The sequence below is a fragment of the Sus scrofa genome, chromosome 9 (assembly GCF_000003025.6).
Source record: "Sus scrofa isolate TJ Tabasco breed Duroc chromosome 9, Sscrofa11.1, whole genome shotgun sequence".
NCBI lineage: Eukaryota > Metazoa > Chordata > Mammalia > Artiodactyla > Suidae > Sus > Sus scrofa.
This window is the reverse complement of record NC_010451.4, coordinates 60,865,850-60,892,844: the sequence shown is the minus strand read 5'-3', so window position 1 is coordinate 60,892,844 and position 26,995 is coordinate 60,865,850. Positions and strand designations below refer to the sequence as shown.

Here is a 26,995-nt window from a genome sequence, read left to right as displayed (position 1 = left end):
AGCAGGAGTTCCCATTGTGGCTCAGTGGTTAACGTATCTGACTAGGAACCATAAGGTTGTAGGTTCGATCCCTGGCCTTGCTCAGTGGGTTAAGGATCCAGCATTGCCATGAGCTGTGGTGTAGGTCACAGACACGGCTCAGATCCTGTGTTGCTGTGGCTCTGGCATAGGCTGGTGGCTATGGCTCTGATTGGACCCCTAGCCTGGAAACCTCCATATGCCATGGGAACAGCCCTAGAAAAGGCACAAAGACAAAAAATAAATTAATTAATTAAAAAAGAATAATAAAATGGTTAAGCAATGAGGTCCTACTCTATAGGACAGGGAAATATATCCAATCTCCTGGGATAGACCATGACGGAAGATAATGTAAGAAAAGAAAAGTAGGGAGTTCCCATTGTGGCTCAGCAGAAATGAATCTGACTAGCATCCATGAGGATGCTGGTTCAATCACTGGACTTGCTCAGTGTTTTAAGGATCTGGCATTGCCGTGAGCTGTGGTGTAGATTGCCGATGTGGCTTGGATCCTGCATTGTTGTGGCTGTGGTGTAGGCCAGCAGCTACAGCTCCAATTCAGTCTCTAACCTGGGAAGCTCCATATGCCATGGGTATGGCCCTAAAAAGACAAAAAAAAAAAAAAAAAAGAAAGGAGACATATATATGTGTATGGCTGTGTCACTTTGCAGTACCACAGAAATTGGCATAACATTTTAAATCAACTATAATTTAATAAAAATTTTAAAAATTAAAAAAGATAAGAATGAATAAAATCACTGTACAAATAAAAAATAAAAAATTTGAAAAAGAAATACAAATTATTACATATAAAATAAGCTGCCAGGCTATATTGTTCAACACAAAGAATATAGTCAATATTTTATAATAACTATTTTAAAAATTATAGTCAACATCACTATAACTATAAATACCAACATCCTCAGTTCATCTAGCAAATCCAAGCCAAACATGAGAATCAAGGCAGGTTTACCAGAGCAAAGCAACAGTTCATTTTCAACATGGGAAAATCTACCCACGTCATGCAACACATTAACAAATCAAAAGAAAAATGCCATAAAATCATCTCAATAGATGGGGACAAGCATTAAACAAACATATAAAATTTAAAATAACACTTTTAGAAATTGAAGATGATACAAACAGTTGGAAAGATATTCCATGCTCTTGGATTGGAAGAATCAATATTGTCAAAATGACTATACTACCCAAGGCAATCTACAGATTCAACTCAATCCCTATTAAATTACTAATGATGTTTTTCACAGAACTAGAACAAAAAATTTTAAATTTGTGAGGAAATACAAAAGACCCTGAATAGCCAAAGCAACCCTGAGAAAGAAAAATGGAGCTGGGGGGATCAGGTTCTCTGGTTTCAGACAATACTACAAAGCTACAATCACCAAAATGGTATGGTACTGGAACCAAAAAACAAAAAAAAACAAACAGAAATATAGATCAATAGGACAGGATAGAAAGCCCAGAAATAAGCCTGTTCACCTATGGTCAACTAATCTATGACAAAGGAGGCAAGACTATACAATGAAGAAAAAACTCTTTTATAATTGGTGTTGTGAAAACTGAACAACTACATGTAAAACAATGAAATTAGAACATTTTCTTACACTATACAAAATAATAAACTCAAAAAGGATTAAATATCTAAATATATGGCCAGATACTATAAAACTCTTAAAGGAAAACTTATGCCAAACACTCTCAAACATAAACTGCAGCAATATCGTCTGAGATCCACCTGCTAGAGAAATGAAAATAAAAACAAAAATAAACAAATGGGACATAATTAAACTTAAGTTTTTGCACTGCAAAGGAAACCATAAACAAAATGAAAGACAATCTAGAGAATGGGAGAAAATATTTGCAAACAATGGGAACGACAGGGATTTATCTCCAAAATATACCAACAACTCACACAGATCAATATTTAAAAAAAAAAAAACAATCAAAAAATGGGCAGAAGACTTAAATAGTCATTTATCCAGACATACCAAAACACATGAAAAGATGCTCAACATCCTTAATTATTAAAGAAATATAAATCAAAACTACTAGGAGTACCACCTTACACCAACCAGAATGGCCTTCATCAAAGAGTCTATAAACAATAAATGAGGGAGATGGTTTGGGGAAAAGGGAACACTCTTACACTGCTGGTGGGAATGCAACCACTATGGAAATGCAGTATGGATGTTTCTTTAAAAACTAAAAATAGAACTACCATATGATCCAGCAATTCCACTCCTGGGCACCTATATGAAGACAACAATAATTTGAAAATATACACGCACCCCAATGTTCATTGCAACACTATTTACAATGGCCAAGACATGGAAGCCACCTAACTGTCCCTTGACAGAGGAATGGATAAAGATGTGATACATATGCCCAATGGAGTATTATTCAGCCATAAAAATGAATGAAATAATGCCATTTGCAGCAATGTAGATGGACCTAGAGATGATGATACCAAGTAAAGTTAGTCAGTGAAAGATAAACATCAGATGACATCATTTGAATGTGGAATCTTAAAAAAAAAAGGGTACAAATTAACTTATTTGCAAAATAGAAACAGACTCACAGACTTTGAAAACAAAATTATGGTTACCAAAGGGAACAGGTGAGGAGGGGGATGGACTGAGGGTTTGGGATTGGCATATGCACACTGAGATATATGGAATGATTGGCCAGTGAGGACCTGCTGTACAGCACAGGGAACTCTACCCAATAGTCCATGATGGTCTATGGAGAAAGAATCTGAAAAAGAATGGATGCATGTACATGTATAGCTGCATCACTTTGTTGTACAGCAGAAATTAGCACATTATAAATCAATCTTCAATAAAACCTTAAAAATAAAAAAATTAAAAGTGTAAAAAAATTTAATTGCTTGATTAAGTTAAATAACACTTTTGGGAGTTCCCACTGTGGTCAGTGGGTAAAGAATCCATCTGCAGCAGCTTGGGTCACTGCAGAGGCAAGTGTTTCATCTCTGGCCTGTCACAGTGGATTAAAGATCTAGCATTGCTGCAGCTGTGGCATAGTTCAAAGCTATGGCTCAGATTCAGTCCCTGGCTTGGGAACTTCCATATGCTGCCAAGTGCAGCCAAAAAAATAAATAATAAAATAAAATAAAATAAAATCTTTCAAGAAACTACAAGTAGAGTCAAAAGTCTTTTACATGATAAAGTACTATACCAGTGCAGCAAGGTTTTTTGTGTACAAGTTTTTATTCAACTGCCTTGAACAATAGGATTTTTTTCTCTCTCAAAATGGGAACTCTGGATGAGAGTGATTCTTGGATCAGGGACTTCAGGTGTCCACCACATGTTTTCCTTCACCCTTGGGAGTGGACTTCTCCCTGTGCAACACCCCTTACTGTGCGACGGGCCACAGAGGTTCCTGCCCAACTCAGCGACATCAGCAGCCACATCTGATCTTGTGTCTCTTTTATGAGAAAGCTTCCAGGAAGACGTCCCTCATGCCACCTGGTTCACAAGAAGCGCAGCCCACCTCCCAGCCACTGACACGCACAAGGGGCTGCTATAATGGGTGGAGGTCGGGCAGAACCTCGCTCTGCGTAACAGGTAGGGTACCTTCTAAGGTGTAGACTCCACAACAGAACTTGAGTTTTATGAACCAGGAAGAGTGGAAGCTTGGATATGGGCAAGACCCACAGCACTAGAGCCATGTGGTACCCATACACAGTAGGTGTCAACGGGGACACACTCAGAAGAGAAGTAACAGAGGGTATGCAAGCCCCCCACTGCTAAGCCAGGCAGGCAGCACGTAACATGGCTCCTCCTCATAACACCTCCCCCCTTACAGATCAGCAGGGCAGGGAGCATCCATGCATCCATATAATGATGGACTCCTGGCTGAACAAGTGACCCCCACAGGAAGGAAGACCTTAGCTGATTATCAGCCTGCATTGAACTAGTTCAGACCCGCTGAGCCAGTTTCTGCTGAGGTAACTAGACGTGAAGCAGACAGAAGCCTTCAGGGCCACACAAAGTCCCCCCAACCCATCCATTGCCAGGTCCCTAGGGCTCATCAACTGTCCCCATCAGTTCTGACCCGTGCATAGCAGAGTGATTCCACAGCTCTGAGAGCCAGGCATCTGGCCCAGGACAAATGAGAGAAACAGGGCCCAGTATTTTCTTAACTCCAGTTTCAAAGAGGTAGCAACAAGCAGCTTAGAGCATCAAAGAAAAGTCACACCAAAGTGCTCCTGCTGCCACCCATGGCAGAGCCTGGCTGCTGCTTCTTCCCACATCCCAGCCAGCCTGGTCCCCACAAGGCTTGTACACAGCCAGTGGCCTCTCTGGCATCACTGGGGTTGGGCTGGGGGACCTGCTAGGGTAGCGTCTGGTCAGGAACCAGAGGTCAGGAACTGTTACATTGCGCTGTATTTCCACGATTTTTTAAAATGAGAAAATAACAAAAGGCATGAAGAATAGAATTTTTATTTCAAAGCTTAATTAATGCATATGAAAAGACATCATCATAATAATTCTATATAAAAGTGTGAAAAACAAATATTAGGAGAAACGAGAGTGTGAGCTGTTACAGCCCCCACATCAGTGACAAGCGGACGAGCATGTGAAATTTCCTCCTGCTGCCCAAACGTGCCCCAGCAGACACACTGATGATTGTAGAATTTACGACAGAGCTGTAATTTTTTATTATGCTGAGAATTGATGACATGTTCCCTGTAGCCAGGTGACTAAGTGCCAGCATGATGGGTGCAGGAACAGAGGGACAGACAACGTCTCTGCTGCTGGAGCTCCAGCCCAGCCAGACAGAGGCAGTGAGTGCAGAATCAGTGAGGGTGGGGTCACAGCACCCAGCAGGGCTCTGTGACAAAGGGGGGTCATGGGCAAAGGCAGACAAGCCCTTTGTCAAAAAGTAATTGACCACAGATGTATGGGTCTAATTCTGGACTTCCAGGTCTCCTCTCAGGACACTAGCACACTATTCTGATTGCTGGAGCTCTGAGGTATGTCTTGAAAGCAGGAAATCTGAGTCCTCTGCTTTTGTTCTATGTTTCCAAAATTGCTTGGGCCGTTTTGGTGGACACAGAGATTTTCGAGGACTTCCCAAATAATTCCATTTTGCAGCTAAGTTTGAGAATCACTGCTTTCAGGGGCCACCCTCCCAATCTCTCATCATCACCCAGGTTGGTAATCACACCACCCTCTGCGGATCACAGGTGGATAGGCGGGCATGTGACCCAATTCTGGAAGAACCAATAGGGGCTTCCAGGAAGGGTTTTCCTCCCTGCCCCCCTGCCCTCTCCTCTGCCTCCCTGCAGGAGATGCCACATGTAAAAGCTGCATGTGTGGAGAATGGCTGAGCAGGAAGAGAAGGAGCCTGCATCCTCAGTGAGCAATGACCAAACCTGCCATCATCTACCCTGGTGATGTATACCTGCAGATGTCTGCATGAAATAAGGAATCTGTAACTACTGTTATCTGAGTATTCCATCAATTACAACCCAAAGCAACCTAACTGATACCAATAGAGTTTCGGGAACTGTGTTAAGTAATACCACGTGACCCACTCCGGACCTGGACATAGTTAATTTTGAATAGCGTCAAGTAATTTGTTACCAATAACAGGTCATAGTATAATAGGTAAATTATAGGTAAATAGCAGGCAATTTTCCTAAGTCTATAAATGATATACTAAAGTTCCATTTAACTAAAAGTTCCATTTAACAATTTACCTGGAGTTATCATTGTGGCTCAGTGGTAACAAACCTGACTAAGATCCATGAGGATCCAGGTTCAATCCCTGGCTTTACTCAGTAGGTTAAAGATCTGGCATTGCCATGAGCTGTGGTATAGGTCACAGACACGGCTCAGATCTCATGCTGCTGTGGCTGTGGTGTAGGCCAGCAGCTGCAGCTCCGATTTGACCCCTAGCTTGGGAACGTCCATATGCCACAGGTGCAGCCATTAAAAGAAAAAAAAAAAAAAAAAAAGGAAAACAAAACAATTTCCCTTGTACATAGTTTAATGTGCCTTCTTCACGGGAGAGGAAAGTTCAGCCATCCAGTGAGTGCTGGGCCGTGGCCTTCTCTCTGTGCTGCCCACACAGCCAGGCAGTCAGGGCCACAGGACATTACCCTCCAGCTTAGCAACAGAAGGCAGAGCTGGAAGTCAGGTGCCAGGGATGGAGCCAGGGATGGGGAGGAAGCCAGGGGAAGGAGAGAAGGAGAGGCATTGGGGTGGGAGTCAAGGGGAGGCTAGCCAACATTAGTCTTGGAGCAGCTGGGTTTCCACTGGACTTGGAAAAGCAATGTTTCGGGATGAGAATTGGAGAGTAAAAAGGAAATATTTCTTTTACACTGAAAACACAAAGCACTTATGAAACTGCCTATCAATTCCTGACTTAACTTTTACATGTTATTTGATTTCTGCGAACCATCCCTTTTGTTTCAGATTTGCATTTGGTGGGGGGGTCAAGTGCTCTGATCATCTTCTCATTTTTCCAGCATTTTATTCAAAGTTCAGACAGCTTGTATTATAGTGATATGGCAAAGGGCGTGCACTGAATAGGTGTGTTTTGCTATACATGTCAGCACCGCTGACTCCTGCCAGAGGAGGCATGTGCTGGCAGGTTGGGAGGTGAATGGGAGACCAGGGCAGGACCAAAGCAAACAGAAAGTCCAGGGCTGTTTGAGGGGCCTGGGTGTCGGCACTGCTAGGTACACACAGCCCCACTGCTGAGATGACTCAGCTCAATCACTTGCATACTTCCTGTGGCCCCACTCAAGGCTCAGTATCCTGGAAGAGAAAGATGGGTTGTCTGCCGTACCCCCCAAGCCCATCCCAGGGGGAGGACAGCGTCAGGGGAGGTAGGGCAGCTTTGGCATCACAAGGACCCTACAAAAGGAGTGCAGTGATCCTTAAAGGACATCTGGATCCTGCCCCCAACAAATGGGGAAGGGAGACTGGACCCAGGGACGGCAGACACCCACAGATGGCACTTCCACCCGTTGTGGCTGGGAAGGGTCCTAGGACGTGGCAGCACAAGAGAGACAGCAGGAGCCACCATGAAACCTTCAGAAGAGGAAAGAGTAGAGGATGCCCCCAGGGAGCCAGGGAGCACCACGCAGCTGTCTGGGAGGGAGGGAGGGAGGCTGGGGAGCTGCAGGGGGACAGTGATTAGGGGAGCAGGCCAGTAAAATCACCCTGAAATGGGAAGGCCTGGGTGAGGGGGTGGGAGAGGGTGAGGGGGTAGGAGGGAGTCCTGCCGCTAGACACAGAGGAGCGCCTGGATTCCTGGGAGATGCCGTACATTCTGCATCCTTTATCTTCATCTCAACCAGAAAGACCCAAAAGGAGGGTCTGAGATGCTTAACATTCCCCCAAACGCCATACCTAGATGAGAACTGTTTGTGAACTGGATGATGAAGGAGGACTTGAATTCTTCAAACACCACAATCTGTCAAGAAGAAGGTGGGTGGCCGTGAGATGCAAGCTCTGCCCTGAGGCAAGGGGGGTCCAAGTGCGGTGGACTGGTGGCTGAAAGTAAAGTGTGGGGGGGGTCACCTCGTTTATTCCAGATTGAAGCCAGGGTGCTGGGAGGTAGAGGGTATCCTGGGGACCCATATTCCAGTAGCGGCCCAGGTTTTGTCCATTGATGAAAATCACTCCTTTGGTCCAGCCCTAAGAAAGATTGGAATGGGGGCTGAGAGCCCTGAGTTCTCGATGTCAAGACATGAGGGGTGAAGACAGACAGACAGGCACACTCCCTAAACACACCAGGCCATGATCACAGACACGATGGGATGGGGGGAGCACCAGTGATGGCCCTCAGTGGGAGGGGACCTGGTGAGTCCTGTGCTATGGCCCCTGGCCTGGGGTGGGCATACCCTCCAGGCCTCCAGCAGGGGGGGCACTGACTTCTAACTCACCCCATACCTGCCCCACATCAGGAAGAGCTATTTCCTTCTACCACCAGCTATTCCTCAGAACATGCTGTGCCCCAAACAGAGTGGGGCTGCAGCTGCAGAATTTCTGGGGTGGCAGCAAGGGTGCACTACACATCCCCCTACGGGATGTCCACCACTGCTGGCCGGCGAGGCTCAGCATCTTGTCCCCACTGCATCTGGGGACTAGTGTGTCTCCCTCCCTGTACTCCCCACACAGTGGGTTCCACATGCTCCCCCTGCACACCGCTGCACCTCTCTGCATCATTTGGCTTCTGTCTTCACCCTAGTCAACTCCAGGGAAGGCACAGCCTTCTGGGCAAACTGGAAGCCTGTATTTCCTTGCACAGGACAGGACCCATAACCCAGGGAGCTTTTCCACAAAGCCCTTTGGGGATGGAAGGTTGCAGGGGATGCCAGCAGGGGAGAAATATTACTAACCTTCATTTTTATGAAGGTGTCTCTGGGTTGACTACCAATTCTCAGGATAGCAAGGAAGAAGCCAGGGCCTTCAGGCTGGAACAAGGCTGGTCTCCAGATGTTAGGGAGGTCTCTAAGGGAGAGTCAACCAGTAGAAAGATCACAACTTCTTGATAACAGCTGTGACTTCTGAGGGGTGTCCCCTCTAGCACAGCCCATCTGGGGTCCACTACCCAGTAATGAGACAGCAGACCCAGCTGGGGAGGGGGCATGATCACAGCCCAGACAACTAGGAAACTCAGGTCATTTCCTCCATTGTTCTGGGTCTCTGTCTCTGATGTGCAAACCAAGGGGGAAGTCTGGGTAGTCTCTGGGCTCCTCTCTGGCTCTGAGAGTTTCCCATCTTTGAACAGCCACCTTGAGGCAATGGTCTGGCACCCACCTGTTTAGGAATTTGGGCTGCATATCCAGGCTGTAGATCTTAAATTTTCTCAATGGATTATTGTCCAGATAGATGTCCCCAGTTAAACCTGTGGAAGAGGGGAGAAAGGGGGCATGAGGCAGGCAAGGAGGCTGAGATATGCTGGGCTGTGGCCTGGGCTCCCCTAAGGAGGACAGAGTTTCTGCAAAATCCCACACACATTCTTTCTCCTGAGTGCCCCCGCAACTCTCAGAGATGGTCTCCCACACTAATAGCAGCTGCTGCACTTCCTGCAGTTCAGCTACCCTGAATTTTGAGGCAGGTCAAAGCATGTGGAAAAAGAGAAGAAAGGTGCCCGTGACCCAGGGCAGCCCAGGGGAGGCCAGGGAGGAGGAGGCAGGAGGAGGTGAGGAGGGTAGAGGATGAAGGGTGGGTCAGGGGAGGCCAGGACAGGGTATGGATTGCAGGGAAGGAAAATCAAAGTTTCTAGGGAGGGACTCTGACCACTTCATTCTCCAAGGGCATTTCTACAGCCTCCTTCAAAACCCTCCTGGCAAAGGTATGCAGTTGCACTGGCTTGGTGATTAGAGAGACTCAGGGGAGCCTGGAGAAAAGGACATAATTATCCCTTCCTGTCAAAGTTTCTATGCATGGGCATCTCGTTGGTCAAGAGATCCCGCTGTCTTCCAAACTGTGGACCTGGCCACAGCTGTCCTCAGCCTGGGATGAGACCAATGGGAAGCTGGTGCCTGAGTCTCTGCAGCTCAATTCTGGGCCCACCTTTCCTCTCTTGATTGATGTTGGGCCCGGAGGACAGTCGGCCTTGGTTCTCCACCAGGATCCTTAGGGTCAGGTAGTCCTTGTCGCCCTGTCCAAGACACACCGGCCAGTGCGAGGACTCTCAGGCACTTTCCTACAGACTGCTGGGGTCTCCCCTGAGACTAGGGTGAGGTCCTCAGCAGGGTGATTGACAAGAACAGGGTTGAGCATCCAAACAGACCTCTGGCTCTGGGTCAAGCACACCCTTCAGCTTCTGCTCCTCCCTTCCATCCCACCCCCCTCGCCTGTGCCAGGCCTTTCATAAAAGTCACTTGAACATTTTATCAGAGACTGGGGCCTGGTGACCGACCCAGAGTTTTGTGAGCAGCAAATATCCAATGAGGAAAATTTCTGCTCACCCAGGGCACATGCACCTGTCCCTTAGACATACTCATCGCTCCTCTGTGAGGGGCAATGCCAAGGTCAGTGGTGGGGGAGGAATAAGCTCAAACAGGGCCAGGCCATGCTTACAACTGAGCCCGGGACCCATTAACATAGATTATATACATGGTTCTTGGTGAGGATGAGCTGATCATTGACGTGATCCAGGACTCCTACGAACTTGTCATTCAAAAACACCTGTCAGAGAAAGAGGGAGAGGACTGTTAGGTCCTCATAAGGAAGTGGGAAGAGGGACCTTGGGAAGCAAAGGACAGAACCAGGCAAGGGGACTACTATCTCCCAGAGGCTGATAAACTGAGTTCACAAAAGGAAGCCCATTTAAAGCGGCTCATCCCTGAGATGTGTGGGAAGCATCCAGACACCAGATCTGGGCCTGGGCCATGGCAGAGGGCAGAGGAAAGAAAAAATGAAAAGGCCTGCAGGGCAGGGGGACAGGCCTGCAGGGCGGGGGGACGAGATGACAGAGGCGGATGGGGGCTCTAGGGGCAGCTAATGTCAGCCTATTGCCACAGTTCACCTCTGCTTCGGCCCACCGGCCAGGTTCTCCTGACTCTCAGCTGCAAGGCTGCTCCACCAGGCTATCTGTTTCCAGGGGCTAAATGTAACCCATTTCTGCTCTGTTACCCACCCCTTCTCCCCCAGAAGACTGCTCAAGCCATGTAAGACCAGAGAAGCATACACATTAACATCTTAGATGAGCTGACTTAGATCACAATTTTTCTAATGACATTTGACTAGGAAACTATAAAAATTGAAATCCGTAAGTATTAAAAACATATGGGAGTTCCCATTGTGGCTCAGCAGTAATGAGCCTGACTGGTATCCATGAGGATGCGGGTTCGATCCCTGGTGCCACTCAGTGGATTAAGGAGCTGGCGTTACTGTGAACTGCGGCATAGGTTTCAGATGTGGCTCGGATCCTGCACTGTTGTGGCTGTGGGGTAGGCCAACAGCTGTAGCTCAGATTTGACCCCTAGCCTGAGAACCTCTATATGTCGTGGGTGCGGCCATTAAAAAAAAAAAAAAGCAAAACAAACAAAAAAACAAACAAGCCCATATGAATACTATACAGAACACAGAATTCATATTTCAAATTTACTGGACTCTAATGACAAGGTCTACACACTTTCTAATCATTTACTGAGCCTCTAATGAAAGACTAAACATTTCGCTGGAGAAGGGGTCACCATGCTTAAAATCCAGCTGGGCAGCCACCAGGATGCTGGGACCTAGGTGGAGGGAGTCAGCAAGGCAGAACAAGGGGTGCTCTCTGAAAACAGGAAGGAAGGTCAGCAAAGACAAGTCTCAGGCCACCTCAGCCTGGATCTTAAAAGAAGAGCCATGAGTAATGTGGCCCATCAGGGATTGACAGAAAGCAAGGTGTGAAGAAAGGACAAGAACAGCGGAAGCCTCTTCAGGCTGGGAGGCTGGTGGTCCGTGAACTGATGGAACGCAGGTGCTCACGAACTTGGTTCGAGATGTGGTGAGTTTGAGAAGCCAATGGAACAAACCTGTAAATGAAGAGGTTGATAAACAGTGAGAGATACAGGTCTGCAGCTAAGAGGAAGGAGAAGAGGGCTGGGGCCACAGAGGAGCACATGCAGGCTTAGGAGATGACGTAAACAGCAGGGAGGATAAAATGCAAGGCCTGGCAGGGAAGCTTTTAGCCCAGAGGGAATGAGGCAGCTTTTACCCTCGGCTCTCCTACTTTCTGCTCAAATATCCTTTGTTTTGTTGTTGTTGTTGTTGTCTTTTTAAGGCCGCACCTGCGGCGTATGAAGGTTCCCAGGCTAGAGGTCTAATCAGAGCTGCAGCTGCCGGCCTACACCACAGCCACAGCAATGCCAGACCTGAGCCGTGTCTGTGACCTACACCACAGCTCACGGCAACACTGGATCCCTAGCCCACTGAGCGAGGCCAGGTATCAAACCCGCGACCTCATGGTTTCTAGTTGGATTCGTTTCCACTGTGCCATGACAGGAACTCCTCAAATATCCTTTGAAAGTCTTTTAACATCTGTGAGCTTTCATCCTCTGTAAGAAATCTCTTAGACAGGTGTTTTGAGAATTAAATGAGCAGAGCCAACTGCAGCATGCCATGGGAATGTTTGGGGATCACTGTCCCATACACACAGGGACTTCTGAAGCTCTCCCCAAGTCTCCCCAAGGAACACCCCAACTCCATTAAGGGTTCTGTGACAAGCCTTCCCAGGAATGGCCGCACACTGCAGCCCCATGAGAGTAGCAGCTTTTACACAAAGCATGTGTCTGAAGGGACAGAGAAACAGGGATGATTTTTCTGAAGGTCAGAAAGGGATGTGACTACTGTTTAGACCTTCAGCAACACCAGTGGGTTTTACTAGCAGGGAAGTGAAGCTGGGACCCATCCTTGTCCCCTACCTGACCCCGATCTTTAATATGACCTTTTGAGGTGAGGAGGCCTCCGCTGACGATGATAGTCTCATAAAGTATGTACCCATAAGACTGACCGTTCCCTTGGTTCACAGACATCTGCTCCATGGAGACTGGTGTGGGAGACCTGATGGACTGTGGCAGAAACAAGAGAAAAACTAGGCTAGAGGTTCAGGCTAGAAAGAAAAATTTTAGAAAATCCATTTATCCAAAGGAATGGCCCCCAAAGATTTGGGGACAGGTGTAAAAAAAAAAAAGGACTATATAATGATAACCACGCTTAAACATCACATATAAACTGTGCTTTTTGTTTTCTAAACCAGCTTTATATTTCTCTACCTCTGCTAGCCAGTTATGTGTTCTTATTTTTCAGGTGGAAAATCTGGAGTCAAGAAAAGGGCATGATTTATCAAACTTGCTCACCAATTTATGATGGGTTTCAGCAGTCCCAACCCAGGGGTGCCAGATTCTGCCTCTTTTAAGCCTTCTCTCCTTCTTTCTTTGCCTGCTCTCCAAGAAAAATCACTCTAGGTCTAGTGAACTGTGATTATTTCTGAATCTGCTCAGCCAGGGCTGACTGAAAGCTCTCCATGTCTGTTCACCCTCATGCCTGCTGGACTTCCCCATCTGAGGGTCCATGGATGTTGCTGTCACAACACTTACCCTTCCTACTCTTAGTCTTTCTCAAGGAGCAACACCAACCCCCAGTCAGAAAGGTCAAAGTTTGGACAAGGTCTTTCTCCTCTCCCCTTCCTCCTCAACCCCCATTCATCTATTTGAGAGTCTGACTCTCATGCCTGTTTCACTGATCCTCCTCTCCGCTCCCGTTATCCAAGCTCCACTTCAGTAGACTTCCACTTGGGCTCAGTGCCCTAGCCTGGCCCCACTCTAATTTACCCTCATGTAGCTACCAGAGATCCTTCTGAAATGCAAAGCTGGGCAGCAGATCCCCAGCCTAAAGCTTTAAAATAGCTTCCACAAAACTAGAAATGTTCTAGTTTCTTAGTACAAAAACATGGCCCCTCAGAACTCCTTAGAGAAACAGATGATTCCAAGTCTGTGAAGCCACACAAACTGAAACATTTAGGAGACCAAAAAGCAAAGAAGATGTCAGGAGCTACTGGCATCACCTCAGGAGGACACAGGGCCAACTGAAAGGATCTCCCACTGGTCTAAAATGGGACAATTTGAGCTCTAAAAAGAATGACTGGGAATTCCAAGGCGGCACAGTGGGTTAAGGATCAGCATTGTCACTGTAGCAGCTTGGGTTGCAGCTGTGGTGCACATTCAATCCCTGGCCCGGGAACTTCCACATGCTCTGGGCATGGCCAAAAAAAAAAAAAAAAAAAAAAAAAAGGAAAGAAAGAAGGAGGGGGGAGAAAGAAAGGAAGGAAGGAAGGAAGACGAAGGAGGGAGGGAGGAAGGAAGGGGAAAAGAAAGAAGCAAAGAAAGAAAGACTTCTGGGAAAAGGATCTGAAAAAGAATGAATATATGTATATAGAAAAATGATTGTCCATGCCACTCTAACTTACTGATGGAGAAAACATGCAACAGAGATAGAAATTTCTGATGTTGGACATAAATGTAAAAAGTCGTCTTACATTTCATCTGTTCAAGTCTGTATAGTATCTACATTCCTCAAAGCAAAAAAAAAAAAGCTAATAACTCTTCTGGTTGAAGTTGATTTTGTTAATAATATAAAAATTATAAAATTTTATAAATGATAAAACTTCTTATTTTATAAGAAAAAAAGAATGACTGCCCTGCGGTAGAAACATGTTAAAATGTGTTAAAAATGTGTGAGTTTATCATCAAAGAGGAAGCGCAGCAAAACAATTCATTGGCCACCTTTAGATAATACATCATGATCCTGATCAAAGAAAATACTTGAACTTCTGTCCTGACTTTTCTGTATGTCAAAGTACCAAGACAGCTGGTGGAGGGAATGTTTGTCTATGTAGAATTTGGGTGAATAAAGGCAAAAGGAATGACCGAATTCTAACAATACATTTTAAGAGCCTTAATGAAAACTTGGATATGGGTGAGCATCATCAATGGCAGCTAGAAGCATTAGGTAAAAGGCTGACAGGAAATTGAGAATAAATAGATGGGGATAACAACACCTGAACCTACTGATTCACTATGAAAACAGAAACAACCAGCCATGATGTGCCTGGGATGGGACACACGAAAAGTACAAAAACACACCTACTGAAATCTCATCAAGCACCTAGATCCATCTGTTTACTGAAAATGCAGGGAGTTTGAAGACACATTTTCAGACACATGGGGATCTATCTAATTAGCAGAACCCAGGAGGCAGGGAATTCTACAGTACAAATAACCCAGATTCTTCCACAAAGAATAAAAAGAAGGGACAAATCTTTAGTTTAAGACTTCAGAGACAATCGAAAGCAATGTGTGATGGACCTGAACTGGAACATAAAATTAACAAATCAATGCTAAAAAAAAGTCACGAGATGGTTGAGAACGTTTGAACACTAGATATGCTGTGATTTTAAGGGGTTCTGTGCTGGAACTGGTTTGCACCAGCTCACAAGAGCCAGCTGTACACATCTCTTCCCCCATTATGTTTCATGCTATCCTGTCGGCAGCTTGAATCAGGCATAGTGGGAGCGTCTACACCACAGGAATTGACAAACACTACTAATCAGAGTTTTTTGTTTTTTTTTTCTTCCAGGGAGCCAGCTGTGAAACATCTCCCTGGAGACCACTGACCCTTCCAGTCATCATTCATCCACCACCATCATCATCCTCAAGGTGATGATGATTTTGTTGGTGAGACTCTAAAAAAAGTGTCCTTAGCTTTTGAGATAAATATTGAATTGTCCAAAGCTGAAATATTATGATGTCTGAAATCTGCTTTAAAATACTAAATAATCTTTTACAGAGTAAAGGGCAAGGGTGTAAATGAAACCAGTTTAGCCATATATTGATTAAGTTGCAGCTGGGAGTTGCACACATGGTGTGCACTACTATCCTCTCTGCTTTAGTGTATGTGTTAAAAATTCCATAAGAAAAAGTTAAATATGAAATCCCAAGCCCCCCCCAGTATGTGGTGCCTGGCTCCCTGCCCACCAAATCCAGATACTACTTAATTTGCTCAATAGCCCTGTGAGGTAGGTACAATGATGAGCCTCATTTTACAGGTGAGGAAGCAGGTTGAATGAGGTTCAGTGTCCTTCCAAAGAGCAGGACCAAGGCCAGTGTGACCTGGAGCTTCCTCAGCAAGGCTGAGCTGCCCTCCTTCCTCACTTCATCTCTACTCACCTTCCCTGCCCATCAGATTAGAGCATTATCTTGAAAACGCAGTTCCTCAAACTTCAGTGTTTAGCAAGTATTGTCTGAATAATTATGCAGGTTTTCCCCTAAAACAGTGGCTTTTAAACTGCGCTCCTCTGAGCCTAGGGCTAAGTCCAGAGTGGCAAGTAGGTCGCCCCCGAGAAGGGATGGCAGGTCCTTAGGGTGGATGAAAAGTTCAGAGCCTCAGAACTGCCACAGACCAGGCCAGGGCAGACCTTATGGACTGCACTTTGCAGGAAGTTTGAAGAAAGAGTCCCTCTGCTAAAATAAAAGTTTAAAAACTATCACATTGGACCCAGGCAGTGTTCCTCCTTTCTATCCATCGTCAGAAGGCTGAGAAGGCTATATAGAAGGGAATGGTCCCAGAATCCTGAAATGTTTCCACTGTTCTTCAAATTCAAATCTTCTTATTCTGAATTCTTAATCTAGTTTTCCTATTCTGAATGGTAAAAATAGGAGAAGGAGCTAAAATTGCTAAGACTGCTTTTTGTTCCCTGAAAATCTGCTCCTTGTTCTTTGAGAAAAGCCTCTCCCTCTCTCTTCTGTCTCACATACTTCCATACCCAGTAACTCTTACCTTTTCCAGGTAAGGCAGGATCTCCCACAGTGACATGAAGTAAGCTGTTGCCACTGGCTTATATGTAGCCTTAGGTCTAGGCTCTGGTTTCCGGAAATTGGGAACCGCTGCAATGGAAAACAGGAGGTTGGACTTTCCAGGATCCTACCCGGACCCCATGCAAGCACACAATGGACTCTGCAATCCCAAGAACGAAGGGCCCAGTCACAGGACTGGCCTGCCTGAGGCGGGAAGAATCATTAGCAGGCAATGACTGAGTGGATTCCCCCCACACCTGGGCTCTGAGCAGGTGCCCCACTGTCCCAGATATGGAGGTGAAACACCAATTCTCCCACTGAACCAGTGGTTCCCAACCCTGCCTGCTCATCAGAATCTCCTAAAATCCAATGGGAAAATACATATGCTCAGATTCTGCCCCTTTCTCCCCGGTTCAACCACGACACACTTATCTAGCAGCTCTGGGAAGGATGAGCCTAGAACCTCTGGTTGATAGAAGTTCCACAGAGGATTCTGATGTCCAGTCCTGGCTAAGCCACATGACCCTGGATGTCCAGGGCCAGGGGAAGCTCCCTGTATCTAGTGCAGATTTGAATCCTCAGCATCTGATGATAAAATACACAGGGGCTTCAGAGTTCCCATTGTGGCTCATCAGTAATGAACCCAACTATGTATCTGTGAGGACACAGGTTTGATCCCTGGCCTCATTCAGTGGGTTAAGGATACGGCACTGATGTGAGCTGTGGTGTAGGTTGCAGACATGGCTCAGATCCTGCATTTGCTGTGGCTATGGTGTAGGCCAGCAGCTACAGCTCTGATTTAACCCCCAACCTGGTAACTTCCATATGCCTCAGGTGTGGCCCTAAAAAGACACACAAACAGACAAACAAAAAGGCAATGGGGCGGAGTTGGAGTCCTCTGGTGGCCTAGAGGTTAAGGATCCGGTGCTGTCAGTGCTCTGGCGTGGGTTCCCTCCCTGGCCCAGGAACTTCCTCATGCTGCCTGAGACCAAAACAAAAAATAAAAAAAAAAGAAAAGAAAAGAAAAGAAAAAAATACACTGGGGCAAACCAGTTCTCCCAAGAAGAACGTCTCTATCCACTCCCTCATCCTCACAGCACAGAGACTGCTTGGGGCTGAGTTACCATCACACTGAGGCTGTTGCTGGTACCTGAAGGAGCGTGAAACAGCTCTTGATACATGAGATACTCCGCTGTGTAATCTCCATTCTCTGTCAGCAGTGCCCCGTAGTCTGAAAACACAAAGAAATCTGTCACTGTCCCCAGGAGAGGAGGAAATGACACTTATCCTGAGCAAAAGCATCTTTATATAGCAGCTCTAGGAGGAAAACCTTTAGAATTAGACCAGAAAATGCCAGACACCAACTAGTCCTGACCAGAAGGCCTCTGCCACGCTTGCAAAGGCTTCTTTTGGGGCTTCAGTTGGAGACAAGGAGCACCAGTCCGTGGGGAGGACATGTCCTGGCTAAGAGCAGACACTCTGACCTGGAGATTTTTCTTTCCTGTCCATTTTTTTTTCTTTTCTCTTTTTTGTCTTTTTAGGGTCACACCTGTGGCACGTGGAGGTTCCCAGGCCTAGGTGTTGAATCAGAGCTGTAGCTGCTGGCCTACACCACAGCCACAGCAAAGCAGAATCTGAGCCACGTCTTTGACCTACACCACAGCTCACAGCTCACAGCAATGCCAGATCCTTAACCCACTGAGCGAGGCCAGAGATCAAACCTGCATCCTCATGGATGCTAGTCAGATTTGTTTCCCTTGAGCCATGATGAGAACTTTTCCTGTCCATTTCTAATTGAACCTCCTTCTTCCTTTCACCTTCACTTTCCACTTGGCCTCTTAGAGAGTGGCAGACTGAGGATTCCTAGTCATCCACACCCAGCACCCTGGTACATCGAGATCAAAGGAACGGGTGTGCAGTAAGTCCCCCAAAACAGTGGGCCCAGCGGACAGACAGGGGTAGCCACAGATCCCTCTGCCTGCAAAGCCCTGAACAGCTTGGACTCTAGCAGTGGGTCATCTGTCAAAACCCCAACTGTCTACCCTTCATCCCCATCATATGTTTAAAATGAATCAGAGATGGTTCTCAGGGGCCCACCCAGGAAGCTCTGGTCCCACACAGTGGGGTGGCTGGGGTCTGAGACAGCAGTGGGGACCCGTACTTGCCATAGCTGGTGACAATAGGCAGGTAATTGTCTAGGAATGAAGATCCACCCATGAAGCCGAAGTTGGTGCCACCATGGAACATGTAAAAGTTGAGGGAGAACTTGAAGTTCAACATTTCCTTCACGTCTTTCCTTAACACTGTACATGGACCGGAGGAAAAGGAGATGAGGAAGAGATTAAATAGCCCCTTGTGTGATTTTGAAATTGCACATGTTAAGCAGGTGTGCATCTTTGTCTTAGTATGTCCAGCTCTGTGTTCCCAAAGCACCAGTTTCTCAGTGGCTGATCTGAAGTCGTGGCACCAGGAACATTTATCTTCAAGCCACATTCTGCTGCTCCTCATCAGTTCTCCAGAAAGACTGAGGCAGATTATCTGGGACCAGATAACACTCTACTCCCCCACCACACACTGTTCTTGAAACGTTCTCTTTCAGAACAATTCACTCCAATTATCTTTTATATTTTTCTTTTTAGGGCCACATCTGTAGCATATGGAAGTTCCCAGGCTAGGGGTTGAATTGGAACTGCAGCTACCAGCCTACGCCACAGCCACAGCAACACCAGATCTGAGTTGTGTCTGCAACCTACACCATAGCTCATAACAACGCTAGATCCCAGACCTACTCAATGAGGCCAGGGATTGAACCGCAACCTCATGGACATTTGTAGGTTTGTAACCTGCTGAGCCACAACGGGAACTCCTCCAACTAACTTAATAGCCTCAGCAAATATAACCATACTGGAAACCTTGCTAAAATCAGTGATCTCTGGGGTGCCCAGTCCTATGGTCACTCCACCTGCACTGATGTCTGTAAGGTGTCTACTTGATCACATGGATCACACTTAATAAAAAGCCACAATATCTAGCAGCCTTGTCCCCAAAATCTCAATTACTCTGATCAGCAGAGAAAAAAAAAAAAAAAAAACAGACAAACAGGCCAGTGCCCCCTGTGCCCTGTTTTTCCCAGGAAAGGAATAAAGGTGCACTCACAGTGGGGATCCAGAATGTTTCGGGGACTGCCCCATCCATCCAGAGATTTGGCTGTGTACACCATCATCATGACGGGACCAGCACCCTGCCGAGGTCAGAGCATTGATTCAGTCAAGTCTGGTGTGAGTTAGGGGTCCTGGTCACACCAGAGGGCTTTGCTGCAAGGTCCTGTGCTCGCAGTCCTTACCACTTAGTGTCCCTCACCACCCTCCCATGCTCACCACACACCCTGGTCGCATCATCCCACTTGCAGCTTCCCTGGCTTGGGCCTTGGTAACATCAACTGCATTACCACAGTTCCCTTTCTAGAACAATGGAGCGCTTCACCCCCTTGATGGACCAGAGCCTGACCCAGAGGAAGCACTAAAAATGTGCAACAAATGACTGCCAAGAATGTCAAATCCCATCAAATGGGAATTCCCAAATCCCAGAATTCCCATACTTCCTGATTCCCAGTTTTCTCTTTGCCATCCCTGGGTCAGCTCTAGTCCATTCATCTTGCCGAGCCTTCAGGATTTGCAAGCATCTCTATTCAGGCTTGACCTTCACAGTTAAAGTTCACCTTTTCATCACTACTCCTTCCAGCTGTGCAAAGCCTTGAATTTCTGCTCTCATCGCTGGGACTCTGGCAACCAGCCCCTGCATCATCCATGTTCCTGCCTAAGCTGTTAAATGCTTCAAAGAAAGTAAAAAAACAAAACAAAACAAACACTGCCAACTTTGTCCACCACAAAGTTTGACTTATTACTTATCAAAAGTTGTGATTTGACTTATCTTTACATATATTCCTGCCTGGCATTCTTTATGTTTAACATGTTAAAAATATTCCCCTGAATTCCCAAAATAATGTTCTTGCTCTTTCAAGACTAATTAAACTGATGCTGTGTGTTTCAAGCTCCCGCAGCTTCTTCCTCTCACCTTCACAGGACCCCCCCATGGCACAGAGCCTAACACTAGAGAGGATTTTTTGAGGTTTTCTGGCCCCTCCGCTCCCCCTTGGGGTGAGTAGGGGGGCTGACACCTCTAAACTGTGCCCCCTGAACCACCCTTTGCAACGTGAGATGTGGAGTCCATCACCATGCAAGGCAGTATAGTCCACTTTGGGAGAATTCAGAGGGTTAGAAATTATAACCGGTACATCAAGCCAAAGTAATGTTGTTATGCATTTTATCTGCTTGAAACTAATTCTGCTCTTTAGATCTGCAAAGAATTTCCCTTTCACGTGAAAATACCCCAAATTCTGAAGATGCCACCATATGAGTCCTCCTTAATGTGAGGCTCACTCCCCAGGTCCTTCTTTTACCCTTTTTTGGGTAAGAACATTTGCATTCTACTCTTTTAACACATTTCAGTTAAACAAGTCAGTGTTATCCACCATGATCATCAGTTATACATTAGATCTTCTGACCTTATTGATCTTATATGTGAACATCTGTGCCCTTTCACCAACCTCTCCCCACCTCCCCAGACAAACCCCAGCCTCTGGCAACCACTTTTCTGCGCTTCTGTAGGAGTTTGTTCTTTTGTTTCTTTGTAGTCCCCATCTAAGTGACACCATATTTGTTCATTGTTTTCCACTGTCTAGGTTACCCCACTTGCATAAGGCTCTGTGTGTTGTAACAAATGACAGACCTCCTTCTTTTTCAAGCCTGAACGTATTCCATTTTATACATTCATCACATTTTCCTTATTGTCTGTCGACACACACTTGAGTTGTTTACATACCTGGGTTACTGTGAATAATGCTGTTATTCACATGGGAGTATAGACATATTTTCAGGATAATAATTTGGATTTCTTTCTATATATCTAGAAATGGGATTGCTGGATCACATGGTAGTTCTATTTTTCATTACTTGAGGAACCTCCATACTATCTTCCATAGTGACTGCACCAGTTAACTCTCCCACCAAAGAGTGTTCCAGGGTTCCTTTTCCTCTACACCCTCCCCAGCATTTTAAATAACAGACATCCTAACAGGCGAGAAGTGGTATCTCACTGTAGTTTTGATTGATATTTCCCCATGATTAGGGGCATTGAGGACATTTTCATGTACCTGTTGGACATTTGTATGTCTTTTTTGTTGGAGAAATGCCTATTCAGGGCCTTTGTCCACTTAAAAATTAGGTTATTTGGTTTTTTGCTATTGAGTTGCACACATTTCTTGTATATTTTGGATATTAACCCTTCATCAGATATGTGGTTTGCAAAAATGTTTTCCCATTCCATAGGCTGTCTTCCCTTCTTTTAGTGGTTTCCTTGCTGTGCAGAAGCTCTTTAGCTTTGTTTACTTTTGCTGCCTTTGCTTTGGGTGTCAAATCCAAGAAATTCACCAAGACCAGTGTCAAGAAGACTTACTCCTTGTTTTCTTCTAGGAGTTTTATGATTTCAAGTCTTACATTCAAGTCCTTAATCCACTTTGAGTTGATTTTTTGTGGTGGTGGAAGGTAAGAGATCCAGTTTCATTCTTTTGCATGTAGATCCGTTTTTCCAACATCATTTTGTAGAGACTATCATTTCCCCATTGTATATTCTTGGCAGTTTTATTGAAAATTAATTGACCATAAATGCATAGATTTCTGAACGCTCTATTCTGTTTCATCAATCTGTTGTTCTTATCCCAATACCACCCTGTATTGATTCCTACAGCTTTGTAATAGTTTGAAATCAGAAAGCATGATGTTGGAGTTCCCGTCGTGGCACAGTGGTTAATGAATCCGACTAGGAACCATGAGGTTGAGGGTTCGATCCCTGCCCTTGCTCAGTGGGTCAAGGTTCCGGCGTTGCCGTGAGCTGTGGTGTAGGTCGCAGACGCGGCTCGGATCCTGCGTTGCTGTGGCTCTGGCGTAGGCTGGCAGCTACAGCTCCGATTCGACCCCTAGCCCGGGAACCTCCATATGCCGCAGGAGCGGCCCAAGAAATGGCAAAAAAGAAAAAAAAAGAAAGCATGATGTTTTCAGCTTTGTTCCTTTTAAGATTGTTTTGGCTATTTGGGGTCTTTTGTGGTTCAATACAGATATTACAATTGTGTTTCTTCTATTTCTGTGGAAAATGCCTTCGGGATTATTATGGGAATTTCAGTTAACTTTTTTTTTTTTTTGTCTTTTTAGTGCTGCACTCACTGCATATGGAGGTTCCCAGGCTAGGGGTCCAGTTGGAGCTGTAGCCACCGGCCTATAGCATGGCCACAGCAACATGAGATCCAAGCTGAGTCTGCAACCTACACCACAGCTCATGACAACAACAGATCCTTAATAGACCAGATCCTTAACACAGCTCATGGCAACACCAGATCCTAAGTGAGGCCAGGGATGGAACCCATGTCCTCATGGATGCTAGTCAGGTTTGTTAACTGCTGAGCCACGAGGGGAACTCCTTCAGTGAATCTTTAAATGGGATTTTCTTAATTTCTCACCCTGATAGAAATACAAGTGACTTTTGTATATTCATTTTGTATCTTGTAACTTTACCAAATCATCTCCTAGTTCTAACAGTTTTGGGGGGTTTTCTATATATATATCATACTGTATGCAAGTAGTTTCATTTCTTTCCAATTTGGATGTCTTTTATTTCTTGTTCTAGCCTGATTTCTCTAGTTAGGACTTTTAGTACTATGTTGAAGAAAAGTGTCAAGAGTAAGCATATTTGACTTGTTCCTGATCTTAGATGAACTGCTTTTGGTTTTTCACCACTGAATATGATGTTGGCTGTGGGTCTGTCCAAATGGCCTTTATTATGCTGGGGTATGTTCCCTCCATACCCAAATTGCTGAGCATTTTTATCATGAAAGAATGTTGTATTTTGTCAAATGCTTTTTCTACATTTATTGGGATGAGCATACAAATTATCCTTTATTTGTTAATGTGGTGGATCATATTTATTGATTTGATCATATTGAACCATTCTTGCATCCCTAGAATAGATCTCACTTGATCTTTGTGTGTGATTCTTTCAATGTACTATTAAATTTAGTTTGCTAATATTTTGTTGAGGATTTTGTATCTATGTTCATCAGGCATATTAGCTTTAATTTTTTTTTTCTTATAGGGTCCTTGGCTGGTTTTGATATCAGGGTGATGCTGGCCGTATAAAATGAGTTTGGAATTGTTCTCTCTGCTTCTATTTTTTGAAAGAGTTGGAGAAGAGCTGGAATTAGTTCTTCCTTAAAGGGTTTATAGAATTCACTAGTGAAGCCATCTGGTCCTGGACTTTCCTTTTCTTAGGAAGTCTTTGACTACTGATTCAATATTTTTACTAATAATTTGTTCAGATTTTCTTTTTCTTCATAATTGTCTTGGTAGGGTGTATGCTTCTAGGAATTTATCCAGTTAATTAGGTTATCTAATCTGTTGGCACATAACTGTTAATAATAGTTTCTTATGGTCCTTGGTATTTCTGTGACATCAGTTGTAACTACAATCTTTCATTTATAATTTTATTTATTAAGTCTTCTCTTTTTTTCTTGGTCTAGCTAAAGATTTTTCAATTTTGTTTATCTTAAAAAAACTAATTTGGAGGAGCTCCTGCCATGGTGCAGTGGGTTAAGAATTAATTAACTAGCATCCATTCTTTTTGGCTTGAAGTACTCACTTTAACATTTTTTTTCTAAGGCTAGTCTAATGGTGGTAACCCCTTCAGCTTTTGTTTGTCTGGAAAATTTTTTACACTTCTTTCAATTCTGAATGACAACTTTGCCAAGTTCTTTAATGGCAGGATTTTTTTTTTCCATTTAGCACTTTGAATATATCATCCCACTACCTTCTGTTGAAAACCACTCAAGGTTTCTGCTTAAAACTCTGCCAATAGTCTTTTAAGACTTCTCTTGCAGCTTTTAAGATTACCTCCTGTATTTAAATTATGACCCCTTAATTATCATGTGTCTTGCTGTGTGGGGGTATCTTTAGATTTATCTTTTCTAGAAATCTCTGGGCTTCCTGAATCTGGATGTTTATATCTTTACACACCTTAAGGATTTTTCAGCCATTATTTTCTTGAATAATCTTTCTACCCTTCTCTAGCTCCTCTGTGACCTCTACAATGCATATATTGATCTATTTTATGGTGTCCATAAGTCCCTTAAGCTATCTTCATTCTTTTTTCTTTTTCTTTTCAGATTGGATGAATTCCACTGTGCTGTCTTCAATTCACCAATCCTTTCTTCCACTTCATCTAGTTTGCTGTTGCACCCCTTTATTAAATTTTTCAGTTCAGTTATTGTATCCTTCAGCTCTGTGATTTCTATTTGGTACTTTTTAATATTTTCTATCTCTGTTGAAATTCTCACCTTGTGTATGCATTGCTCTCCTAATCTCAGTAAGATCTTTATGACTGTTATTTTGAACTTTTTAGCAGGTAAATCATCTATCTCCATTTCATGAAGATCTGTTCTGAAGTTTTATCTTTGTCTTTTGTTTGGAACATGGTCCTCTGTTTCTTCATTTTTCTTGATTCTCTGTGTTGGTTTCTGCCCATTAGAAAAACAGCTTCTTCCAGTATTGACAGAATGGTCCCATATAGGATGAACCTTGTTGATCACCCCAGCCAGAGCTTCTGGTTGTCTTTCAAACTGCTGCAATCGCTCAAGCTGTCTTCTTTATTTTTAGTGGTTCATAGTAGTTGAAGGTGTGCCAAGGCCTTTCAGTGTCCCAACGGGAAGAATCACAGTCACCCAGATGCAAGCTGGTTAGAAGCTGGACTCTCAGGTGCCAGCTGAGAAAGTATGTAAAGTCCTTTCCAGGGAGAAACTGGAAGATGGTCATATTTGCCCACTTCCTTTGTGCTGGCCCAGGTGTATGGCAATGATGGGGGTGGAGGTGCTTCCGCACTTATTGAAAACTGTTTGTTTGCTACAGTCCTGTGAGACTCATGAATGCAAGCCCACTGGCTATTAGAGCCAGGTGATCCAGGAGCTTGTTCTTTAGGTGGCTGTTACAAAAGCTAAGCCTAATATTTGTATACAAGCTCCTTCCAGGGAAATACTGATGACTTGATTTTATTATTGAAGTGAGCTGAAAGGAGGATGTATAAAAGGTAACACCCAGTTGCACAGCACTTGAGAAGGCTGTAGCCATCTCCCGGGTATCTGCTAAATTAGAACCCTAGCCCTTGGGTAGCTGCTTTTAATGGGTGCAGATAAACTTCTTTCAGGGAAAGACTGGGAGATGGGTGATTTTGTGCTGAGTCCTGGGGGAGTAGCCAGAGCTAGTGTTCATGTAGCTGTTAAGAATTGCTTCTTTACTATAGTCTGGTGGGTCTTGTGGGCACAAGCCTCGTTAGCTTTCAGAACTAGGTGTTTGAGAGTCCATTGTTCTGGGAGGAGTCTTAAAAGTTGGGGCACTATATGTGGGGTCCATACCCTTTACTCCTCGGGGAGAAGCTGGGAGTTGGGGATTGCCTCTGATTGTATGGCACTGTGTCAGGAATGGGCTTTTGGCAAGAGTGTGTCTCACCTTTTCCTAACCATTTTGATGTGAATATTTTCTCATCCTTCCAATGTGTATAAGTTGCTCAGCTAGTCTCTGGATTTCTTTCGGAGGGAACTGCCATGTGTGGCTCTACATTTGGTGCATCTGTGGGAGCAGGGGAACTCAGGAGTCTCCCATGTTTCCATCTCAGTCAACCACAGACTAAACTCCCAATTCCTTTAATGTATCTTTAGAAAACCCCTAAACCATATTTACTGGAAGTATTCCACTTTTTAAAGGTATCTCCAAAGCTTCAATGGCCTTGTTTAAAAAAACAAAAATATAAATACTCCTAATGTGTTTCTACCAGTATGGATAAATGTGATAATGCTACTTCCACTAATAAAACCCAAGTTTTCAGAGCTTTTGGCAGTAGATGTCAAAACTTTGATTTAAGTGGAGGCTGCCATCAACTAACTACCTAAATCTCTTTCACATAAACTTCTCTAGCTGGATCTCTTCCCTTCTGGATTTTGGCATCTCAGCTTTGTTTCATTGTTTTGTTTTTATTTTTTAATTTTTTTTCAGTCTTTTTATCTTTTCAGGGCTGCACCCATGGCATATGGAGGTTCCCAGGCTAGGGGTTGAATCAAAGCTATAGCTGCCGGCCTATGCCACAACCACAGCAACGCGGGATCCAAGCCACGTCTGCAACCTACACCACAGCTCATGGCAACGTGGGATCTTTAACCCACTGAGCGAGGCCAGGGATCGAACCCACAACCTCATGGTTCCTAGTCAGATTCATTTCTGCTGCACCACGATGGGAACTCCCTCATTGTTTGTTTTGTTTGTTTGTTTGTTTTAATGCAGGGACTTTACAACTACTCAATACTGATTTTGGCCTACTGAGAGAGAGCAGATCCCATCATTTGGTGGATGAGTATTCCTTTCTAGCACTGTCTTATCTGGACCCTTGATAACACAACTTCCATATATTCTCTCAGGAGAGGATCAGTCAGAACAAAGCCTGCAATGAGCCTCCACGTGCAGTGAACAAACTGAGATGTAG

The 26,995-nt window shown here is 44.7% G+C and overlaps 1 protein-coding gene across 6 annotated transcripts in view; it reads right to left on the bottom strand.

Annotated features, from left to right (window-relative positions):
- Positions 6,041-26,995, bottom strand: part of LOC110255463 (beta-galactosidase-1-like protein 2) — a 45,484-nt gene continuing 24,529 nt past the window's right edge. For all 6 annotated transcript variants that reach the window (XM_021063179.1, XM_021063180.1, XM_021063177.1 and 3 more), the window contains 12 exons: positions 19,520-19,604; positions 18,529-18,666; positions 17,514-17,594; positions 16,347-16,453; positions 12,434-12,580; positions 10,140-10,211; positions 9,594-9,681; positions 8,835-8,922; positions 8,414-8,525; positions 7,593-7,709; positions 7,422-7,485; positions 6,041-6,824 (listed from right to left, as the gene is read on the bottom strand). In XM_021063179.1, the coding sequence (XP_020918838.1) occupies positions 6,817-6,824; positions 7,422-7,485; positions 7,593-7,709; positions 8,414-8,525; positions 8,835-8,922; positions 9,594-9,681; positions 10,140-10,211; positions 12,434-12,580; positions 16,347-16,453; positions 17,514-17,594; positions 18,529-18,666; positions 19,520-19,604 (1,107 nt within the window). In that variant the 3' untranslated portion in view covers positions 6,041-6,816. The remainder of the gene's footprint in view (positions 6,825-7,421; positions 7,486-7,592; positions 7,710-8,413; positions 8,526-8,834; positions 8,923-9,593; positions 9,682-10,139; positions 10,212-12,433; positions 12,581-16,346; positions 16,454-17,513; positions 17,595-18,528; positions 18,667-19,519; positions 19,605-26,995) is intronic.